We start from the raw sequence: 19130 nt of genomic DNA, 5'->3' as shown, positions 1-19130 counted from the left end.
CTATAAACAAACAGAAACTTTCTTTTGTAAAATTTTTACTTGGTTAAATATTTATATAGAAATGAGAGTTCAAAGAAGTATGTAGAGCTTATTTTTGCTATGGAAAAATAAAGAAAAATAACCGTCTGTACTGTATCGGGGGATAGTAAAATCCAGGCTAGGCAGTTCTCGCTCGGAAAAACAACAGGGATTAGCGTGTAACACACTTGGGAGAACAAGGAGGAGAGAGGGAGCATGAACTGCCTGACTACTATAAATAATCTATGTCTGTGTGGTAGGTAAAACGAAAGAAGGGAGCCGCCTGGAAACAGCAAACGGCCGTCCAGGAGCAGCGCCGCAGAAAGAAACAGAAGCAGGGTAGAGGAAGTGCAGCTGCTGGTAGCGAGTCCAGTAACGAGAGCGAGCCTGGATCACTCAGCGACTCCAGTGAACAGAGATTAAGCATCAATGATCGAGCTGTCGTGCCCACGCTTGAAACCTTCAAAGGCTCGGGAAACGGTTAGTTGATGTGTAGACACAACAAATAAACAAAACAACAATATTCTTATTTTAATTTACTGTCAGGTGAATTTTGTGTTCACTTGCAGGCTAATGTAAAGCATATAATAACAAAAAAGGGCTCTGGTGAAGAGAAATGAAAACAATTGTCGCACTGATGTTTATTTTATGTTAGTTGTATGTCTGTATTTATGAATGGAAAAAATCTCTAGGAGTATTGCGTTTGATGTTTTCTAATGAGTTTGTGGTTCTTTTTTGTCCTTTCTGATCTTTCAGTACGCTCGTGAATATTGCTGCTAATTGCAATCATCACAAAAAATTTTTAAAGTAAATCTTGTTTTAGTTGCATTATTACAAACTGTTGATCATCATTTAAGATGTCTTGACAGTAATCTCTTTTCTTTATAATTCCATCATTAATCATTAATGTAAATACATAAATGAAAAAATCTCTAGGATTAAAAATTTGGATATACATGTTGAATGTTTAAGTGTGTAAACTAAACTTTGTTTTCATTCAATAGCTTCATCATGAAATATTTATAAACAAAAAAAATACTTATCAAGGTTAAAAAAACAATTGGAAATAAATTGAAAAAATTAGTTCTAATTGCTTATTGCTAACCTTATGATAATGTTTATAAAATAATCATTGCTGTGTGTGTGTATATATATATATATATATATATATATATATATATATATATATATATATATATATATATATATATATATATATATATATATATATATATATATATATATATATATATATATATATATATATATATATAACAATCAAACTTGCATGATCTTAGTATTAAGAACTTGCTTAAGTTTTTAACTAACAATTTTTAACTGCATGCAGTATAAACCAACCAAAATGAATTATTAACACAACTAATGCATTAATCTAGCGCTTTGTAAACCATATTTTACAATTGTTTTTTTAATTTTGTTTGCAGGGAATAAAAAGGTCCCTAAAAAACGAGGACGAAAACCAAGGACCACAAAAGACGTTAAAGCAAAAGAGGAAGAAGAAGAAGAAGAAGAAGACTATCAACCTCGTCAAAAAAAAAAGCGAATAGATAATAGCAAGTCCAGCGGCGATAGCGATAAGAATAAAAAGAGAAGAAACAATCGAATTAGTACAATTGAAGATAAACCCAGCGAAGATATATTGTTAAAGTCCGGTAAAAGCTTTATTCAAGATGATTTGTGCATACGGTTTCAATGCAATAGAATGACCAAGTGTCGAGAGTGCAGGTTAACTCAAAATCAACGAGAAAAAATATGTTCCATCAGAAGTATAACCGTTTTCTGTAGATTTTATGCCTTTCGAAGAATGCAATATAACAAATCAGGAACGCTTGTTATGGCAGGCTTCAACGACCCTTTCATAGATGCCGACGATGTAAGTAATCTTTTCTTAGTTATTTCTTTAGAATATTGTTTCAGGTTTACAATTGGAATAATCCTTAATGATTGTTTATTTATAATTCACAGCAAGACATACAGCTCTGGTTACCAGGCAAAAACAGCAGCCTCATACAGACAAGAACCAACACATATACAGAAGAGACGAAAAAACATACCAAAAAAGACTGGGATAAAGGCGATTTTGACATTGAATTGGCATACCAGATTATTCGACAAGTAGGCGATCAGTTTTGTGATCTTGTACATCAAGAAAAAAGTGTCGCCCAAGAGCATTCAGAGAGAGGTACCTAAAGTTATTTGCATAATTTAAACTCAAATTTAACCATACTTACTTTTTATGATGAAATCTTTGAAAATTTATTGAAAAAAGGATGATTTTTATATGAGCTTTTTAACCCTGAATACTTAAGTTGTATGAATATTATTTTCTCCAATTGTAATGAAATTGAGATTAATGTACCTAGATGATATTGTTACAGTGACTTCAGACCTTGGTGAACAATCAGTAATTTGGAAACGAGTCGTTAAAGGAATCCGAGAAATGTGCGATCTCTGTGATACAACTCTTTTTAACTATCATTGGACCTGTGGCAAGTGCGGTTTCGTCGTCTGCATTGATTGCTACGAGGTGCGTATCACATTTGACCTTTTAATCTTTCATAAAAAACAAAAGATTTATCAAAATGATGTAAATTTTGTATAATTGATATCTGTGATAGAACACAAATTATCGAGCTTTTTAACACTGAACCAAACTACGACTTATAATATATACAATTATTAGTTAAGTGCAATATTTGATCTTCAAATTTTCTCTCGATTCCAGGCTCGTAAGAAAGGAACACCCGTGTGGACTGAAAGTGGCAAAGGCCGCGATAAGTTCGCCTGGCTACTCTGCGCCAACCGACAAACTCACACGCCGGAGCACTTGCTCCTCACTCAGATCATCCCAGCCGACTGTCTCATTCAAATCGATCAGCGGTTACACGAATGCCGCAACGAATGGGGCATTCCCAAGTACTGCAGCTGCGATACTGCCTGTAAGCCTGTCAACGAAAACCTCAAATGCCTCATTAAGGGTGACCTTGTATCAGTCATGAACGGAAATGCACAGCTAGAAACTAAGGTGAGTTTTCCTTTGCTAAAATATACAAGATGCTACTTCTAAGTTGAAATTCGTATGATGACAATTTTTATTTTAATTGAAGAAACCATGATTTTTTATTTGAGCTTTTTAACACTGACGAATACCATAGCATGTAATAATTCATTGACTTCTAATTGCACGAATGCATTAACATAAATTTTACGTATTTTTAGACCGACAAAAAATGCAAGAAAGAATCTGTAAGCGAGAACTCAAGTGAGAGCGGTCGAGCAAACGGCGAAGACAAAAACTCACCTCTGAACTGGTTGGCGGACGTAGCGCTGCAGAACCAGGACAAAAACGAAAGCGACTCAGACTCTGACTCCGATGAAGATCAAGACGGAGCTCACTCGACGCTCAGAGAGTTGTTAATTAGAACGCCTCACAAGCCCAATGGCAGTGGCTCGGGGCCCAACTCGCCCGATACTGACAGCAATACCGCATCTGGCGACGCAACAGCTTCTGGTGCACAAGGCAACCTTAACAACGTTGCCAAGGCTGGGAAGAAGTCCAAGATGGATACGCTGAACGAGGTCATCAGCAGTGTCATTGAACACAGTGTGAAGGTAAAACTTTGTTTTTTTGTTTCATGCATCAGTAAGTTTTTAAATATCTCCACGTTAATTCTTATGATGATTTCTTAAGATTATACTTGATCAATCGTGATTGTTTATTCGAGCTTTTTAACCCTGAATAACTTGAACTGATCCACTATTCTTGTGTAATAATTTCTTCATAATTTTATAATGAGAATATTTATGTTTTCAAACAGAAAGGAGACGACTCTGGAATAGAGGACGTGAAATCGCGTGAGCTGAAGCACTTTGTACGTCGCTATAAATGTCCGCAGCGTGGCCGCGAGCCGTTGCCTATCAGGATAATGACACTTACTGAGAGCAAACTTCTCTACCCGGACGTGCCTCACTCATGGCTGTGCGATGGAAAGCTGCTGCGGCTTCTGGAGCCAAACAATCCAAAGAATTACAGAATATTTCAAGACCAGTGGAAGCGCGGTCAGCCCGTCCTCGTATCAGACGTTCACAAACACCTGTCTAAAGAACTATGGCATCCGGACAGCTTTTCTGATGACTTTGGCACTCAGAAGAATGATTTAGTGAATTGTATGACGGGCAACCTCGTGCCAAAGCAGCCCATGTACAAGTTTTGGGATGGCTTCGAGCATTCGTCTAAGCGACTAAAGGACGAGCAGGGTAACGCTATGCTGCTCAAGCTTAAAGATTGGCCATCGAAAGGCGATTTTGCTGACATCCTGCCAACGAGATTCGCGGATCTCATGGAGAGTTTACCTCTCTCTGAGTACACACATAGATACGGCAGACTCAACTTGGCTAGCAGATTACCGGAGACATTCACTAGGCCTGATCTGGGTCCTAAAATGTACAATGCGTACGGGTCGGCCCTCTTTCCTGATAAGGGCACAACAAATCTACATCTTGACGTTTCCGACGCTGTCAATGTCATGGTATATGTGGGGATCTCTAAAGATGGCGATAGAGAAGAACACATTCAAGGTAGGCACCTTTTGTTATAAAATAGTTATAGTAATAGAAATAATAATAATAATAACAGGCTAGATGTAACATAAATAGATAAAATTATATAATTTATTTTAATTTTCTTGTTTATCCCACTCTTGCAGAGGCTCTAAAGGCAGTAGATGAAGCATCCTGTGATATGCTAACGCGCCGGCGCGTAAGGGAGCAGGGCGAGATCCCAGGAGCTCTGTGGCACATTTACTCGGCGCGTGATGCCGACAAAATCCGTGATATGCTCAACTCTATAGCGATCGAGCAAGGAGCAAGACTAGAACCACATCATGACCCTATCCACGATCAGAGCTTCTACCTTGATAAAACCATGCGCGATAAACTATATCGAGATTATGGCGTTGAAGGGTGAGTTTTACTAGTAATTATTTACAATATTTTTAACAGTTAAATTAAGGATTGATTACTAATGTTATTTTTTCTTTATTTTTTACAGATATACGATACTACAGTGTCTTGGTGATGCTGTCTTTGTTCCAGCTGGAGCTCCTCATCAAGTGCGTAACCTGCATAATTGCATTAAGGTGGCCGAAGATTTCGTATCACCCGAGAACATCTCGCACTGTTTCCATCTAACGCAGGAATTCCGTGCTCTCTCGGATACCCACACCAATCACGAGGATAAACTTCAGATAAAAAATATAATTTACCACGCGGTTAAGGACTCATTGACGATCCTTGAAACGGTCAAAGAGGAGACCCTAGCCAAGCTAAAGTCTGATAAACCTAGCTCGGCGACAACCACGTCGACACAGGATGGCAAGGCAAGCAGCGCATCCTCTGGGCCCTCACAGGACAGCAACAAAACTGGCGCTTCAAAGCCAAAACAGAAAATCACAAACAAGAATGCCGAGACGTAATCCAGAGCCCGGTCACGTCTGGCAGACGACACACTGGTCAACAAAAAGAAAAACAAGCTGCGCGGAGTTACTCCGACGAGTCACTGACATGGTCGTCAAGTACTCGAGAGAATTTTGTGATATTCGAATGATTATTGACAAGTTGTTCGAACGTTTCAATCCTAGCTGCAGAAGGATGACGTTATGAATATGCACTCTCGTATCCGCGAGTGGATTTGCGAGATCCACTCTTTCGGTATATTAACATGTGATAAAAAAAAATAAAACTGTATGAAACAAACACTACCGAGAAGGGACTTTGGATCAATAAGTTGATTTGTAATTATAATTGATATCGTGCCTGTATCCAATAAACTTTTGTCTAAACGATTATTGAAAGGAATGAGAGATAAAAAGAAATCAAGCTAGCCTCTTTAGATGTAAAGGATTTTTGCTATATGTATGATAATTAGAGGGAGACGAGGAGAGAGAATTAATTTTTTTTTCTGTCGGTGACGGGAGAGGGGAGATGATTCGATCGCGAAGGGTTTTGCGAAAAAAACAAACTTATTCTGCAATTAGATGATTACGTTTCTGTTGCATTTGCATGATTTATTATTACCTTCGTTAACGAGTTTTCGTTGAAAAACGAGAAATGAAAGTGCAAGAGAGCATGAAAGAAAAGACAAATTTTACGTGAAAAATATGTATTGAACACTTTGTTAAGATGAAAACGGAACACTGCCTCGAACTCGTAATTTCTGTCTATCCCCTCTCCCATTATTATAGAAACTTGAGAATCATTTTCCAGCCGTCCGAAAAATGTTGTAGTTTGTCTCGTCCTCGTTGAAGCTTGATTTTCTTTTTTGTAATTGTGCCGGATTAAGCGAGTTTGTCGTTTAAGGTGCCAATTAATGATATTTAATTTTTTTCTTTAAATAGAAAAAAATGTTTTCTTACCTGACACGGTTATAACGAGAAAAATTATGATGGAACATATTGGAGTATGCGTTTGGTTTTTGCAGAACTTGGAATTTGCAATTTCTCTGATCTCACTATACCTGTTTGTCTTGTAATAGCGTAAACAACGACTCGATTGTGAAAAAATTATAAAGTAAAGGAACGACACTTAACTACGTGTTGATGTACTTCAAATAAAAAGTTAAAAAATTAACAAAAGGCTTCTCTTTGGCAAAAGCTTGCAAGATAAACGCAGATATGCGTTGATATCGTGACTTTTAAACTATTGATATTTGCGAAATTCGAGGGCAGTGTGTATAAAGTTATGTAGAAAGATTATATAAGTATATAATAGAAAAGCGTACTTTGTGCATTATCAATTTTTGCTCTACGAGACAGCAAACGAAAAGAAAATGGATGATTAAAAAAATTGCGGGGTTAGTTAATTAATACTCGTCCTACAATGTAAATATCGATTGCTATAAATATTATACATAAATATATAAATATATAAATAATATACATAAGTCGCATCTACATATACATATTATAAATACGGAAGATTAGGATACTAAGTAAGGAATTTAAGAAAAAACCAACACTCCAGCAACCAGCGGGAAGCACCTTATACACATTAGATAGTTAGCTTATCATCGTCATTGACCATTCATCCATCATCCATCATCATTATTATTATTTAATTTTTATTATTTTGATTATTAAATAACAAGCTATCATCTCTACAATTATATTATTATTAATTAATTATTAATTATTATCATCCATCATTATTGTCATTATTAATTAATTAATTACAAAAATATGATATTTAAATGTTTAAATGTTGTCGAACATACCGAAAAAACTGGAGAGAATAATGCAGCAACGCACGCTCTTAGGCGTTTTATTAATTATTATTATAAAAAAAGAAATGGATTAAAAAGAAGAGAACTTGGTAGAGTGCGAGTAAACTCAATGTGTATACGTATGTGTGCGTATGTTCGGGGAACTCTTTGAAAACATGGAATAAATAGAAGTAAACGAAATGAAAATTCAGCAAAAGAAGCGTAATGAAAAATGTGTTCTATCGGAGGCGTGCATGCGTTTTTTTCTTGTAAGTGTACGAAAGACTAAAAGTAATGAAAAAACAATGCCGTGTATTGGGGGCGGATAATGAAACGGACGATAGCTAATTTTCTTTTTATTTTAACCGGCACTTCAATTTTGGCGTCTTGCTCAGTTTATCGTTATTGTTCTGACAAATGTTTGTACATAGTTTATCAATCTACGTTTGTGATTACCAATCGTCGGTTTGAAAAAGTTGCTCTTGTTTACATTAAAGATTTGAACAAATTACATTCGAGGTAACGTAAACCTTTGAATTTCATAGTAGTAGACGACTGCAAGAGCAACATTTTCGATCTGGATTTCTAATCGCACTATCGAAATTGACCAGCAACGTAGAGTTTTATCGGAAGAAACGACGATAACTCGAGAAAAGTTTCGAAAATCGAATTGCCAGTGCAAAGTATTGGTTTTCGCCGGAAATAGAATCTCTGGCGAAGCGAAACGCATGAGAGAGAGAGAGATAGAGAGAGTGAGAGAGAGAGAGAGAGAGAGAGAGAGAGAGAGAGAGAGTTGCTAATCGTTGCAGTAAACAAGAAACATTGTACAGAAATTTGAATTGATTGATGCGAAAAAGCGAGCGAGAGAGAAAAAACACACCTCCCCAGTGTCTTCTGCTCCCCCTCGATGATAAAAAAAAATAATAATGATAACAAAACCCGCTGCGTCGGCCGTCCCCAAGTCATAGCAGTTCAATTGTGAAACCGCGGGCCGGCGGGTCTGAGTATAATTTTTTGTACTGTGTAAATGTAAGAACATACGTTTGAATAAGAAATGTTTATATTATGAAAAAAAAGATGTTTGCTTTTTCGTTCTATACCCACTACACCAACACACGACTCTGTAGTGTATAAGTAAATAAATTAAATTTATCGATTTTAAAATCTTATCCTATTTATTGAAATGTTGATTATCCGTCTCAATTGCATTTCCATCAGGTAGTGAGAAAAGCCTCAAATTTCTGCTTCAAGAGCTATTTGTATATGCTTGAGTCAACAGTGTATCCGAATACATATAAGAAGCTATATCGTAATCTTATCTTTTTCCTAAACTCGCTAGCCTTTTCACGAGCGTGAAAATAAGTCAAGCTGCCGGGCGTAAGTATACGTATTATAAGTGTCTAGGTGCACTTCCTCGCTCTTATGCAGCGCATAGATGAGTTTTACACTATTGCAATGCACTAACCATGGTCGAACAGCTGATTTATAATAACTAACAAGAGTAGCATAAAAGAGAGAAAAGGATGAAGAAGAAGCTATTTCTGCTTTGCATATAAATAACGCTATTTAAAAATAATGTTCTATCCCTATAATGAAATATTGATTCTTCGTCGTCTCCAGCTTCTCAATCACACTTTCCCGAGGCAGTGCAGCACACAATGTTACAGAACCTGTTGAACTTTTCTCATTGCCGCGTCACCGCGTGCGCCGTCAAAACTTCGATAAAAACACAGCAATACCTCCCCTACCCCAAGTATAGGCTGGGGAAGGGGGGGGGCAATAGCTTGGAATAATGTACGTCATAAGTATATATACATATAAAAGGTCACATGATCACAGTCCGCTTGAGGCATGCGCACTGAGCCCTGATGGCAGACGACGTCTCTCGCGAGTCGCGCAGAAAACGGCCACCGCTTCGCGCCTCAGTATCGTCCCGTATCTAGGCCCGATCCAGTCATGATTTATCTCGCCAGCTCTTAGGGCAGAGCTCGGCTCATCTCGGTCAGGCTTTTTTTGTGTTGCTGCTGCTGCTGCTGCTGCTGTGGCGAAAATGGCGGCAGACGAAAAATTAATATTCTCCAAAATAGTGCAGCACTTGGCGAGATCTCTGGCTGCCATAAAGAACACGCCCTGGGAGAAGGTGAGTCGCGTTCGTGAGCAACGGCTAACGGGAGCGAGCTCGCAGTGTTTTTGCCTCGGAATCAATAGCCATACAGCAAGGTTATCGTTCGCCTTGAGCTGTCAAAAGATTAGACTTGTCATGCTTTTCAAACGGTTCTCCGGGCAAACGGCTATCAAATGCGCTGATTCTTTGGAATCCTAATGAACCCCTGGCTGCACCGGAGTCGCAAATATAATTATGGCTAACGCGAATATTCTCCTGCTTGATTGTGTTCTATTTCCATCGATGACTTGTCTTGTGTTTACCAGGTGAACTGGCTGTTCAAGAGATGTCCCCAAGACTCGGGAGGTGTGTTTCGCTTGGACCAGAGAGGCCAGGATGCAACTGTGGCTCTGGGGATATACTTCCTGGAGTCAGATCTACAGCACAGAGATCGCATATTGCCTTATCTGCTCAAGCTCTTGCGGGGCTTGCCCAAAGCTATCTGGCTGGATGAGGCTCCCTGTTTGTTGTTGGGCAGAGTGCCTGTCGCTGAGCGGTTCAGCTTCTGTTTGAACACTCTGCTGAGCGACATAGCTGCTAGATGCGAACCAGCCAGGGAGGAAATCATCGCCACGCAAGTCGAGATACTGGCAGTGTTGTCTAATCTTGTCAGAGGATGCATTGACCAGAATAATGGAAGAGGAATGCAAGCAAAGTGTACGCCAACATGTCTTTTCAGTTTGTCATCAGCTTTCCCTGTATAATTCATTTCTAATAGAAGATTTTTTTGTGTTTTAGTGACTCTGTGCAAGTGTCTAGTTCCTGTACTGATAGGTCTAGCGAGATCGATGGGTCGCTTCGCATGTGAAGGTCCACCTCTGCTTTGTAGAATTTTTCCACGTCCAGAGCCACCAATACCGAAGTGCAAAACAGAAAGTCATCCTTTACCCGACAAGAAGCAGCACAGCTTTTGTAATTTCAGATCAATTATTCCACGTTCTCTAAGTGGTGATCTTAACCCACGATTAAGCACTGGCACAGGACAGACTTCCTTCCCACAGGCAAATGAGAACAATAGCGCGAAACGACCCTTGTTGAAGTCATACCTTTCAGTGCCCTATGATCCAACTCATTACTTTTTCAATAGATACGGATCTAGTTTTAACCAGTTTCCACAGATGCGGTGCAATGAGAGTACGCAAGGCAAAGCAGGCCTCCAGTTTAGTGTTGTACATTTGCAAAGTGTCCTAGCGTTGGCTAAAAAATTGCTCACCAAAGAGACTCTGTCCTTCCTTGATGAGGAGGCTCAGCAGGTATTTATTTATCTTACTAAAAATTCTGCTGGTTATTGAAAACGTTCGTCAGTGCACAAAAGATAGTTATTTCATTGTTCGCTTTCTTTTCTCACAACAGGTTTACCAGTCACGACAAGTGCAAATATTCCCATACCCCACCTTCAGCGAGACAATGAACCTAGTGATGGTAGCTCTTTTGCGTGAACTTCTTCAAGGTCAACGAGACCTTCCTGCTCCCTTCACCAAAGACGTGCAAGAGTTCATGAAGGGCCTCTTTCTGTCTGGTCAAACAGAGCTTCAGTCGAGACAGCAACATGACGTCAGTGAACGGGAGGATATGGATACTGACTTCAAAACTGTAAATCGGTTTAAGATGAACGTCATGGCCAATTCAGCTTGTGTGGATATCCTCGTCTGGGCGATTGGAGACGAAACAGGTGGGTGTGATGCTTCTTGGAAGCACAATAATCATTACATGTGCCCGTATTGTTGAATCGTTGTAACGGTGGTATAACACCAGTTAAATATTCAAGTCTTGTCAGACATTTTTACTCAGCCCCCGATGTTGATTTTTCTTTTGTCTATTTTACATTATAATTTTGTTTATCTCCGTAATCTAATTAACAATTTTCAAACGAATCTCACGAGGATGCTGTTTTTACAGTAAAGGGCGAGTATGATCTGTCTGCTCTCTTTGCAGACCTGCATTCCATGCTCATCGGCAAGGGTATCAACATTCACTTTAAGTCTTGTGTTTGATCTACCATTAACCTATTGTTTTGCGTTTTATTTACCCATCAACTAACTGACCCTCAGAATTACATGTAAATACCCTATCTAGGTGTAAAAAAAAGATGACAAACCTAGAGTCTGGTTTGCCATAATGAGTTTGCGTTTGTGTGTGTCTTCAAGGATCAATCCCTATCTTAACTATCCAAACGGAACAATAATATTTTCATTTGTTGAATTGGTTGTAATCTTTTCAATGTGTTCTCGATTTACAGGAGCTGACAGTTTGTGCAGTCGGCTAACGGAAAAGATTTATTCAAACTACAGTCACAAGTTGGTTTTAGCACATATGCCATTGCTGATGGTCTGTCTCGATGGCCTGGGCAAACTAGCTCAAAAGTTTCCCAATATTGCCAGCACATCGATCTACAATCTTCGCGACTTCCTAGTCACGCCTTCTCCTATACTGCTGAAACTTTACAAGCAGTGTTATGAGAACTCGTCAAAAAGTCACTTTAAAATTTCCAGTAAGTCCACTCTAGCTATAGTGACGAATGACGAATCGCAAAAAAATATAAGTAAAAGAGATTAAATTTATTCCTTTTTTGTGCAGCTGGTAAAGAGGCAGTAAAAGCTTTCGCAAAGGAGAAAGCGAGCCCCAGTGAAATGGCTTTTGAAACCCTAAGGGATGCGGCCATCAGAAATCTCTGCATCGCTTTGGAAGCCGCTTACTCCGTGGATTCTGATTGTGTGCCCGCACTAGTTGCCAGTGTATCGAATCGATTGTTCACCGCCGAGATAAATGACAGCGACAATGACGAAGGATTAACGAGTGACCTGATCTCTACTAATATCGTGATAATGATGGGTCACGTAGCTGTAGCCCTAAAGAACAAACCAAAGTCCACCCGACCAATTCTACAGTTCTTCCAACAGCGATTCTGCCACACGCCGAGTCGACCTGACCTGGACACGCTTATTGTTGATCAACTCGGCTGTATGGTTATTGCAAAATGTGAAACCAAGGTACACGAGGAGATCATGCGCATGTTCTCACATACACTAGCTTCGAACGACGATCGCAAGCAGTACAGACACGTCTGCGGTGCTGTAACTAATGCCCTGGCAAATATATCTGCTAATTTGGAAGGAGAAAACGAGCTGAACAATTTGTTGCTCAGATTATTAGAGCTGTTCGTGCAACTTGGGCTTGAGGATAAGCGGACAGTGGATAAGAGTGGCAGCAACGTTAGTACGGTAAGCGTAGTTCTGGCGACGTATTAATTACTGAGTTGATGTTTGCTTTTATTGTTAATACCATGCTATTAATAATAATCCTCTTTATCAGAGTTCACGTAACAATGCCGGCAATCTGGGTGTCCTGATTCCCGTGATAGCGATCCTGCTTCGACGTCTGCCACCGATTCGACAGCCCCGTCAGCGAGTGTTCAAGCTCTTTAAGGACTTCTGGCTCTACTGCGTCATTCTTGGTTTCGCTTCAGACTCGCGCTCTCGACTGTGGCCCGCTGATTGGCACGAGGGTGTGAAAGAAATTGCTGTTAAGTCCCCGTATTTGGTTTCACCCGATACAAATACGAGGATCGAGATGAGAGAATTGCAGTACACGTCGGCCGTGAGGAACGAGTGCGTGAGCATCACCGAGCTGCAGGAGTTGAGAAGCCAAATACTTAAGATGAACAATAGGTAAGACATAAAAAAAAACTGATAATGGAAATTACTATTGGTAAATTTATGTATTTCGTGACAATAGCAATGAATACATTATTTCAGATCAAGCGAAATTGCAGCCTACGTAGCAAAGCTCCAATTCGCGCAGTGCACCTACCTACTCTCCGTCTACTGGCTCGAGACCCTCCGCGTAGCCAACAGCCCTGAGCCCAGTCTCCAGCCTATAATGGAATATTTAAGCGATACCGAGCTCCAGAAAGACAAGAACGGTATGTGGCAGTGCATTTGCAGCGTTGGCGATTCCGTCTTCGCCAAGTTCAAAGACGTGATGCAACGTAAACCACGAAATGAGCAACGTGAACGCGAGCTCGAGAGTCATGCTCAGTTCCTCCTTGTCAATTTCAACAACGTCCACAAGCAGATAAGACGCGTTGCTGACAAGTATCTCAGTGCTCTTGTCGATGCTTTTCCGCATTTACTGTGGAACTGCAGGGTACTTTGGTGTATGCTGGATATACTCCAGTTATTGTCATTATCGCTGCAGCTCGATCCCAACGAAGAAACGCCTGTGCTGAAAGTTCCTGATACCCCTTATAGTATTCAGCTTATGGAGAATCTTGATGCCAGGGAGGTACGTGAGAAATGAAATAAACTTCGAACTTATATTTAGATTTGATTGAACTTAATTTTTTGGAATTTTTTAAAATAACAAATCCTTTCTTCTATTAAATAAAATTATTTAATCATCTTTCAGACTATCGTAAAGGACTTTACAGCCAGATGCAAAGGTATCGTACAAGAAGCCATGAAATGGGCGCCTCAAGCAACTAGGTCTCATCTGCAGGAGTATATAAAGCAATTGCAGTCCTCCGAAATGTACCACCAGTCAGGTTTAGCTTTGGCCACCGATTCTGTTCTCGAGCTCGTGGAACTCTCTAGTGGCGGCCCTAGTCTTGGCCCGCAAAGTGTAAGTACATATTCAGAAATATTTTGAAGCTTATATATCATACTTGATGAGGAATTTCAATTATTATTTCATTCGTAGACAAGCTCGTTAGACAAACGCCCTCGTGCCAAGGATGCGAATTCCTGGCTATTGTCAATGATGACAACGCGCTCATGGTACGCTGGAGAAGTCGCGGGTATGTTGAATCTTGTGCGAGGTGAGTCACCTACCGAATCTGACAGCATGAAAGCTCTGGTCAACCGACTAGTCGAAGAAATATTGCGGGCATGTCGTAATCGAGATGACAACGAGCATCGCAGAGCGCTGTGGAGAGCCACTGCTCTATTGATATCTATACCTGGTATGTACTACTTGGCTACTTGTCATTTGTTAGTAATAAATTCTTCAAATCAACCTCCTACTTATCTAGGTCTTCTCTTATCCAGGTCTAAACCGAAAGCTCCTCCACACTGTAGCCTGCTCACAGCTCGAGCTCTTCACGAAGCCAGCCATGCGTACGGCAGTAGAGTGCTGGCAGTGGTTGTTAACTGCTCGGCCAGACCTCAAACTTCGCTTTTTGCAAGAAATGTTAGCTGCCTGGCAGTACACGGTAGACAAGCGCATGGGCCTTTTCGCCATCGACGAGGAACAAGTTAGCCCACTAGCCGTCCACGAGGGTTGCAAACTAGGCCCTAAGTCTCCTGTGGTGCAACCTCACGAGATTTGGGTATCGTTCATCGTAGACTTGATCGAAACCGCCAAGTACTGTTGTCAGGAGAGCGTAGAGATGGTAGCTCTGCTACTTCAACGCTCACTGCCGATGAACGTCGGTGCTGTTAGCGATGAAGAACCTCGACTCAGCCGTCATGTTGCCGCGGTCGGGGCTAGATTCAAGCTTCTCTCTTGTGGACTCTTATTGTTGCAAGGGGATGTGCTACCAAGCTCATTGAGCAAGAACGTGCTCAGACAGAGGGTTTATTGCAACTGCTTAGACTACTTCTGTAGAGAAAGACAGAGTCCCTGTCAGGAACCCGAGCAGCTGAGGGAGGACATTAACACTCTCATGAGGTTCTGGCAGGTGATGCACAGCGAAAAGAAGTACCTGATGATGTCGAACGGGGAGGCCGAACTAGAGTTGTTAAGGCAGCCTCCGATTCATGATTCTTTAGGTTCGTCGTCCTCGAGTGCGATTAACACTTTTCCACTGTCGGCGAGTAGTAATACGCTTAGCAAGAGAAGCAATCGAAGTAAAAGGGTTGTTAACGCTACTGTTTACGTGAAAGATTATATCAGGAAGAGGAATCTCATTCTGGAATTGTTAGCTGTTGAAATTGAATTTTTATTGGTGAGGGTCGATAACTTATAATCCTCTTCAAGATAATCTGTGCTCAAACTATGATGCCGTTTTTTATTTGATACAGGTCTGGGCAAACCCAGGTTGCAGACAGGACCTTGCAGTACCGGGCGAACAGAGCATAGCCGAGTGGCGCGCTAAGTCCATGAACGAGCGTTGGCGCGACTATACGAGACTTGCTTGGGAGATTAGTCCTGTTCTTGCTGTGTTCTTACCTGTTCGTCTGAAGAATTCGGACACTATTATTCGTGAAGTCTGCAGACTTGTGCAGCTTCAACCAGTACCTGCAATGCATGTGCCTGAAGCTTTACAATATCTTGTTACTACTGAAACTCTGTTGAATGATGCACCCAAGGTATTTACTCTTTTTATTTTTCTTCTAAACTTACGTGCGACTAGTTTGTGTTGTCTCAAAAGGGTGTGTCAAATCTATAATTATAAACTTATAATTTGAAACCTTCAGCTCGTATATATGTTGACATGGGCGAGGTGTTCACCGATCCAAGCTCTAGCCTACTTCTCTAGGCAGTTTCCTCATCACCCCGTTTCTGCTCAATTCGCAATCAACGTGCTGGAAAGTTACCCTCCCGATGCCGTATTATTTTACATACCTCAGTTGGTGCAAGCGCTCAGGCACGACTCGATGGGGTATGTCACAGAATTCATCAAGGCAATCGCTAAACGATCACAGGTAAGAAGTACAATTTAACGACAAATTGATACTGATTGTACAATGTGTCAACGTCAAATCATGTACTTTTAAATGTTCCAAGGTTGTAGCACACCAGCTGATCTGGAACATGCACACGAACATGTACATGGACGAGGATAAGCAGGTGAAGGACCCGAACCTCTTCGACACTCTCGACGCTCTCGTCAAGAACATTGTAGGCGCTCTCTCAGGTCCAGCCAAAAAGTTCTACGAGCGCGAGTTCGACTTTTTCGAAAAAATTACGAGCATCTCCGGCGAGATCAGACCGTTCCCGAAGGGTCCGGAGCGTAAACAGGCCTGTCTCACGGCCCTTAGGAAAATAACTGTACAGCCTGGCTGTTACCTGCCCTCCAATCCCGAGGCCATGGTTATCGACATCGACTACGACAGCGGAACACCCATGCAGAGTGCAGCTAAGGCACCGTTCTTAGCCAGATTTAAAGTGCAGAAGTATGGAATCAAAGAGCTGGAAAATATCGCTTTGGCTGTGTCGGCTAACGGAAATGTCGAGGTGAGGAGTTCTGGATTAGAGACGTGGCAGGCTGCTATTTTCAAAGTCGGTGATGACGTCAGGCAGGATATGCTTGCACTGCAAGTCATCAGTATTTTCAAACACGTATTTGAGCAAGTCGGTTTGAACCTGTTTTTGTTCCCTTACAGAGTTGTCGCCACTGCACCAGGTGTAAGTATTTTAATCTAGAGCACTATGGATTATTATTAAATAGGAGAAAATCATTCATCGATTAATGATATTTCAGTGTGGCGTTATTGAATGTGTACCTAAAGCAAAATCGCGTGACCAGCTGGGACGTCAGACCGACTATGGTCTAAAAGAATATTTACTATCCATCTATGGTGACGAAACGTCAAAGGCGTTCCAGAACGTTAGGAGGAACTTTGTCAAGTCTATGGCAGCCTACAGCGTAATCACGTACCTATTGCAAATCAAGGATAGGCACAACGGAAATATCATGATCGACGAAGAAGGACATATCATTCACATTGATTTCGGCTTCATGTTCGAGAGTTCGCCTGGTGGAAATCTAGGCTTTGAGCCCGACATTAAGCTCACGAACGAGATGGTACTAGTCATGGGTGGTAATATGGAGGCAGCACCGTTCAGGTGGTTCATGGAGCTCTGCGTACAAGCGTTCCTCGCGATAAGGTACAGAATAAACACTTTACTTCGGTAGTTTCAGCTTGATAACTACTTCATTTTCGGTTTCTAACGTTTATATTTCTTTCAAGGCCGTACCAAGAGGCGATCATTTCCCTGGTCTCACTGATGCTGGACACTGGGTTGCCCTGCTTCCGAGGTCAAACCATCAAGCTGCTGCGAAGTCGATTCGCACCGATGGCCAGCGACCGAGAAGCGGCAGCTTTCATGCTGAACGTTATCAGAAACAGCTATCAGAATATCCGCACGATTACGTACGACATGATACAGTATTACCAAAATCAAATTCCGTATTAAACGCAAGAGAACTGGCGTGAAATATTGTATAATTATATAATACATATAATACAATGAATTATACCGGAGCCGCGTTTTTCTCGGATACCTAATTTATTATACATAAAGTGATTAAACTAAAATGAGAAAAAAATGCAAATGAAATATATTAATGTTGTTGGGAATATGTCAAGATTTTACATTTTTTCGTGACAATCTGGGTGTTGATGTGCTTCGGATCGGCATTTATTTGCCTATTTGACTTGCATATGTAATTTATGTATTTAGTGAATGGAGTACTTAATAAGATGTAACATTCCTTCTTGTTAAGATAATTTGTGAACTGTTGCTGGTTAAAGATTATAAATATAAATTATTTAAATAAAATCTGTAAATTTTCATTATTAATCATAGGAATAAGGTACACATATGAGATGGAGTAAATAAGGCATTTACTTTCCCCAGAAATGTTTATTTCACTTTCGCCTATACAATATAGAAATCCAATGACGGGTGGAGATCGAAAGAGAATTTTAACTCTAGTTTAGAACTTTCGTTCAAATCTTTCGTTTTTCATGAATCGCTAAATAATTTGCAATCGATGTTTGCGTGACAAGGTCCAACATTTGCAAAAAAAAAAAAAAAAAATGAAAAAGAATTAAGTTTTCCGTATTTGTTTTTCTTTCGCGACATACAGTAAATACATTGAACATTTTTGAGATCTCCGCTCGCCAAGTACGGTAAAATACGCATTCGCAGAAGGCATCCTACACCCGAGAGTAGTAATTGTAATATAATCGTTTATTTGTAAATCTTAGAAAAAACGGGAACGTGTTTCGTTTTGTCGACTGTTTTTTTATACATTTTTATTTGTCCAGAGAAAACGTTGAAAAGCCACGTTTTTAGCTTCTATACCTTACACTCGCCGGTTTTTCCCTTTCTTTTCTCTATTTCATTTTTGCACAACAACATTCCGTTTTGTCTACTATATAACTTTTATGCTCACATTGCGTGTGTTGTTGTGTCGGTAGAAAAATTGGCTAACTACATGATGTAAACCTTCATTATATTATCGGTATGTACATTAAAGGCAAATGTGAAGTAGTACCTGAACATTGTTATTCTTTCTTTTGTAATATTTATTATCTTTTTTTATCATCATCAGTAGTCGCTATCGCTCGCTGTTCATTCTTACTCTGCATATACACATACATACTCGCTCTCTTGACTTGTTTTATATTAAAAAAATATGTTTGCTTTATCGCTTTGCATATCATGCATAGATGTTTTGTATTTTTTTGTTCGAGAATATAGCAACGATCGAATACTTCATCACTCATTCGTTTTTTTCTTTGTAACACTCATTTGTATCATTATCGCTCTCGCCGAACGTTCATATGTAAGCAGTAAAGAATCTCGCGATTAATTGATAATTAATAATAATATTAATATAATTAATATTCACATATTTTATTGAATTTTTCAAAACTCTTCGTATACCTTATTTATTTTACACGTTGCATTAGAGAAATTAGTTTAGTGCCTCGGCTT

General features: G+C 40.0%; 2 protein-coding genes and 1 non-coding gene across 7 annotated transcripts in view; all 3 read left to right on the top strand.

The window, feature by feature from the left end:
• The window catches only part of LOC100120387 (probable JmjC domain-containing histone demethylation protein 2C), a 204800-nt gene extending 196427 nt beyond the window's left edge, over positions 1-8373 (top strand). For 3 of the 4 annotated variants that reach the window (XM_008213583.4, XM_008213581.4, XM_031928866.1), the window contains 9 exons: positions 279-498; positions 1464-1912; positions 2005-2221; positions 2403-2566; positions 2765-3064; positions 3259-3651; positions 3858-4617; positions 4746-5001; positions 5090-8373. In XM_008213583.4, coding sequence (XP_008211805.1) covers positions 279-498; positions 1464-1912; positions 2005-2221; positions 2403-2566; positions 2765-3064; positions 3259-3651; positions 3858-4617; positions 4746-5001; positions 5090-5513 — 3183 coding nt within the window. In that variant the 3' untranslated portion in view covers positions 5514-8373. The remainder of the gene's footprint in view (positions 1-278; positions 499-1463; positions 1913-2004; positions 2222-2402; positions 2567-2764; positions 3065-3258; positions 3652-3857; positions 4618-4745; positions 5002-5089) is intronic. The other variant, XM_008213582.4, reaches the window with a different exon arrangement.
• LOC116417294 lies at positions 3114-3187 on the top strand. Its single transcript, XR_004227598.1, has one exon. It is a non-coding gene; the product is annotated as a small nucleolar RNA SNORD36 (small nucleolar RNA).
• An 805-nt stretch (positions 8374-9178) lies between the features above and the next one.
• On the top strand, positions 9179-18271 carry LOC100120357 (phosphatidylinositol 4-kinase alpha). 2 transcript variants are annotated; one of them, XM_003427605.5, is made up of 16 exons: positions 9179-9437; positions 9728-10118; positions 10200-10714; positions 10815-11133; positions 11701-11952; positions 12039-12682; positions 12774-13129; positions 13217-13745; positions 13869-14081; positions 14160-14421; positions 14507-15405; positions 15482-15769; positions 15878-16105; positions 16188-16808; positions 16885-17291; positions 17375-18271. In XM_003427605.5, exons 1-16 carry the CDS (start codon positions 9348-9350, stop codon positions 17598-17600), a joined length of 6240 nt encoding a protein of 2079 aa, XP_003427653.1. In that variant the 5' UTR covers positions 9179-9347; the 3' UTR covers positions 17601-18271. The 2 variants fall into 2 exon arrangements, with proteins under 2 accessions (XP_003427653.1, XP_031784727.1); XM_031928867.2 differs by lacking the exons at positions 9179-9437; positions 9728-10118; positions 10200-10714; positions 10815-11133 and adding an exon at positions 11323-11423.
• The last annotated feature ends 859 nt before the right edge of the window (positions 18272-19130 follow it).

Source organism: Nasonia vitripennis, chromosome 4, assembly GCF_009193385.2.
Source record: "Nasonia vitripennis strain AsymCx chromosome 4, Nvit_psr_1.1, whole genome shotgun sequence".
Lineage (NCBI taxonomy): Eukaryota > Metazoa > Arthropoda > Insecta > Hymenoptera > Pteromalidae > Nasonia > Nasonia vitripennis.
Note: the sequence above shows the minus strand (reverse complement) of the source record. Positions and strands in the feature narration are given on the sequence as shown.

Coding starts and splice junctions, on each gene's coding strand:
- LOC100120357 (XM_003427605.5), top strand. CDS start 9,348: ATGGCGGCAGACGAAAAATTAATATTCTCCAAAATAGTGCAGCACTTG. Junction 9,438..9,727: donor AGAACACGCCCTGGGAGAAG/GTGAGTCGCGTT, acceptor TGTGTTTACCAG/GTGAACTGGCTGTTCAAGAG. Junction 13,130..13,216: donor ATACTTAAGATGAACAATAG/GTAAGACATAAA, acceptor ACATTATTTCAG/ATCAAGCGAAATTGCAGCCT.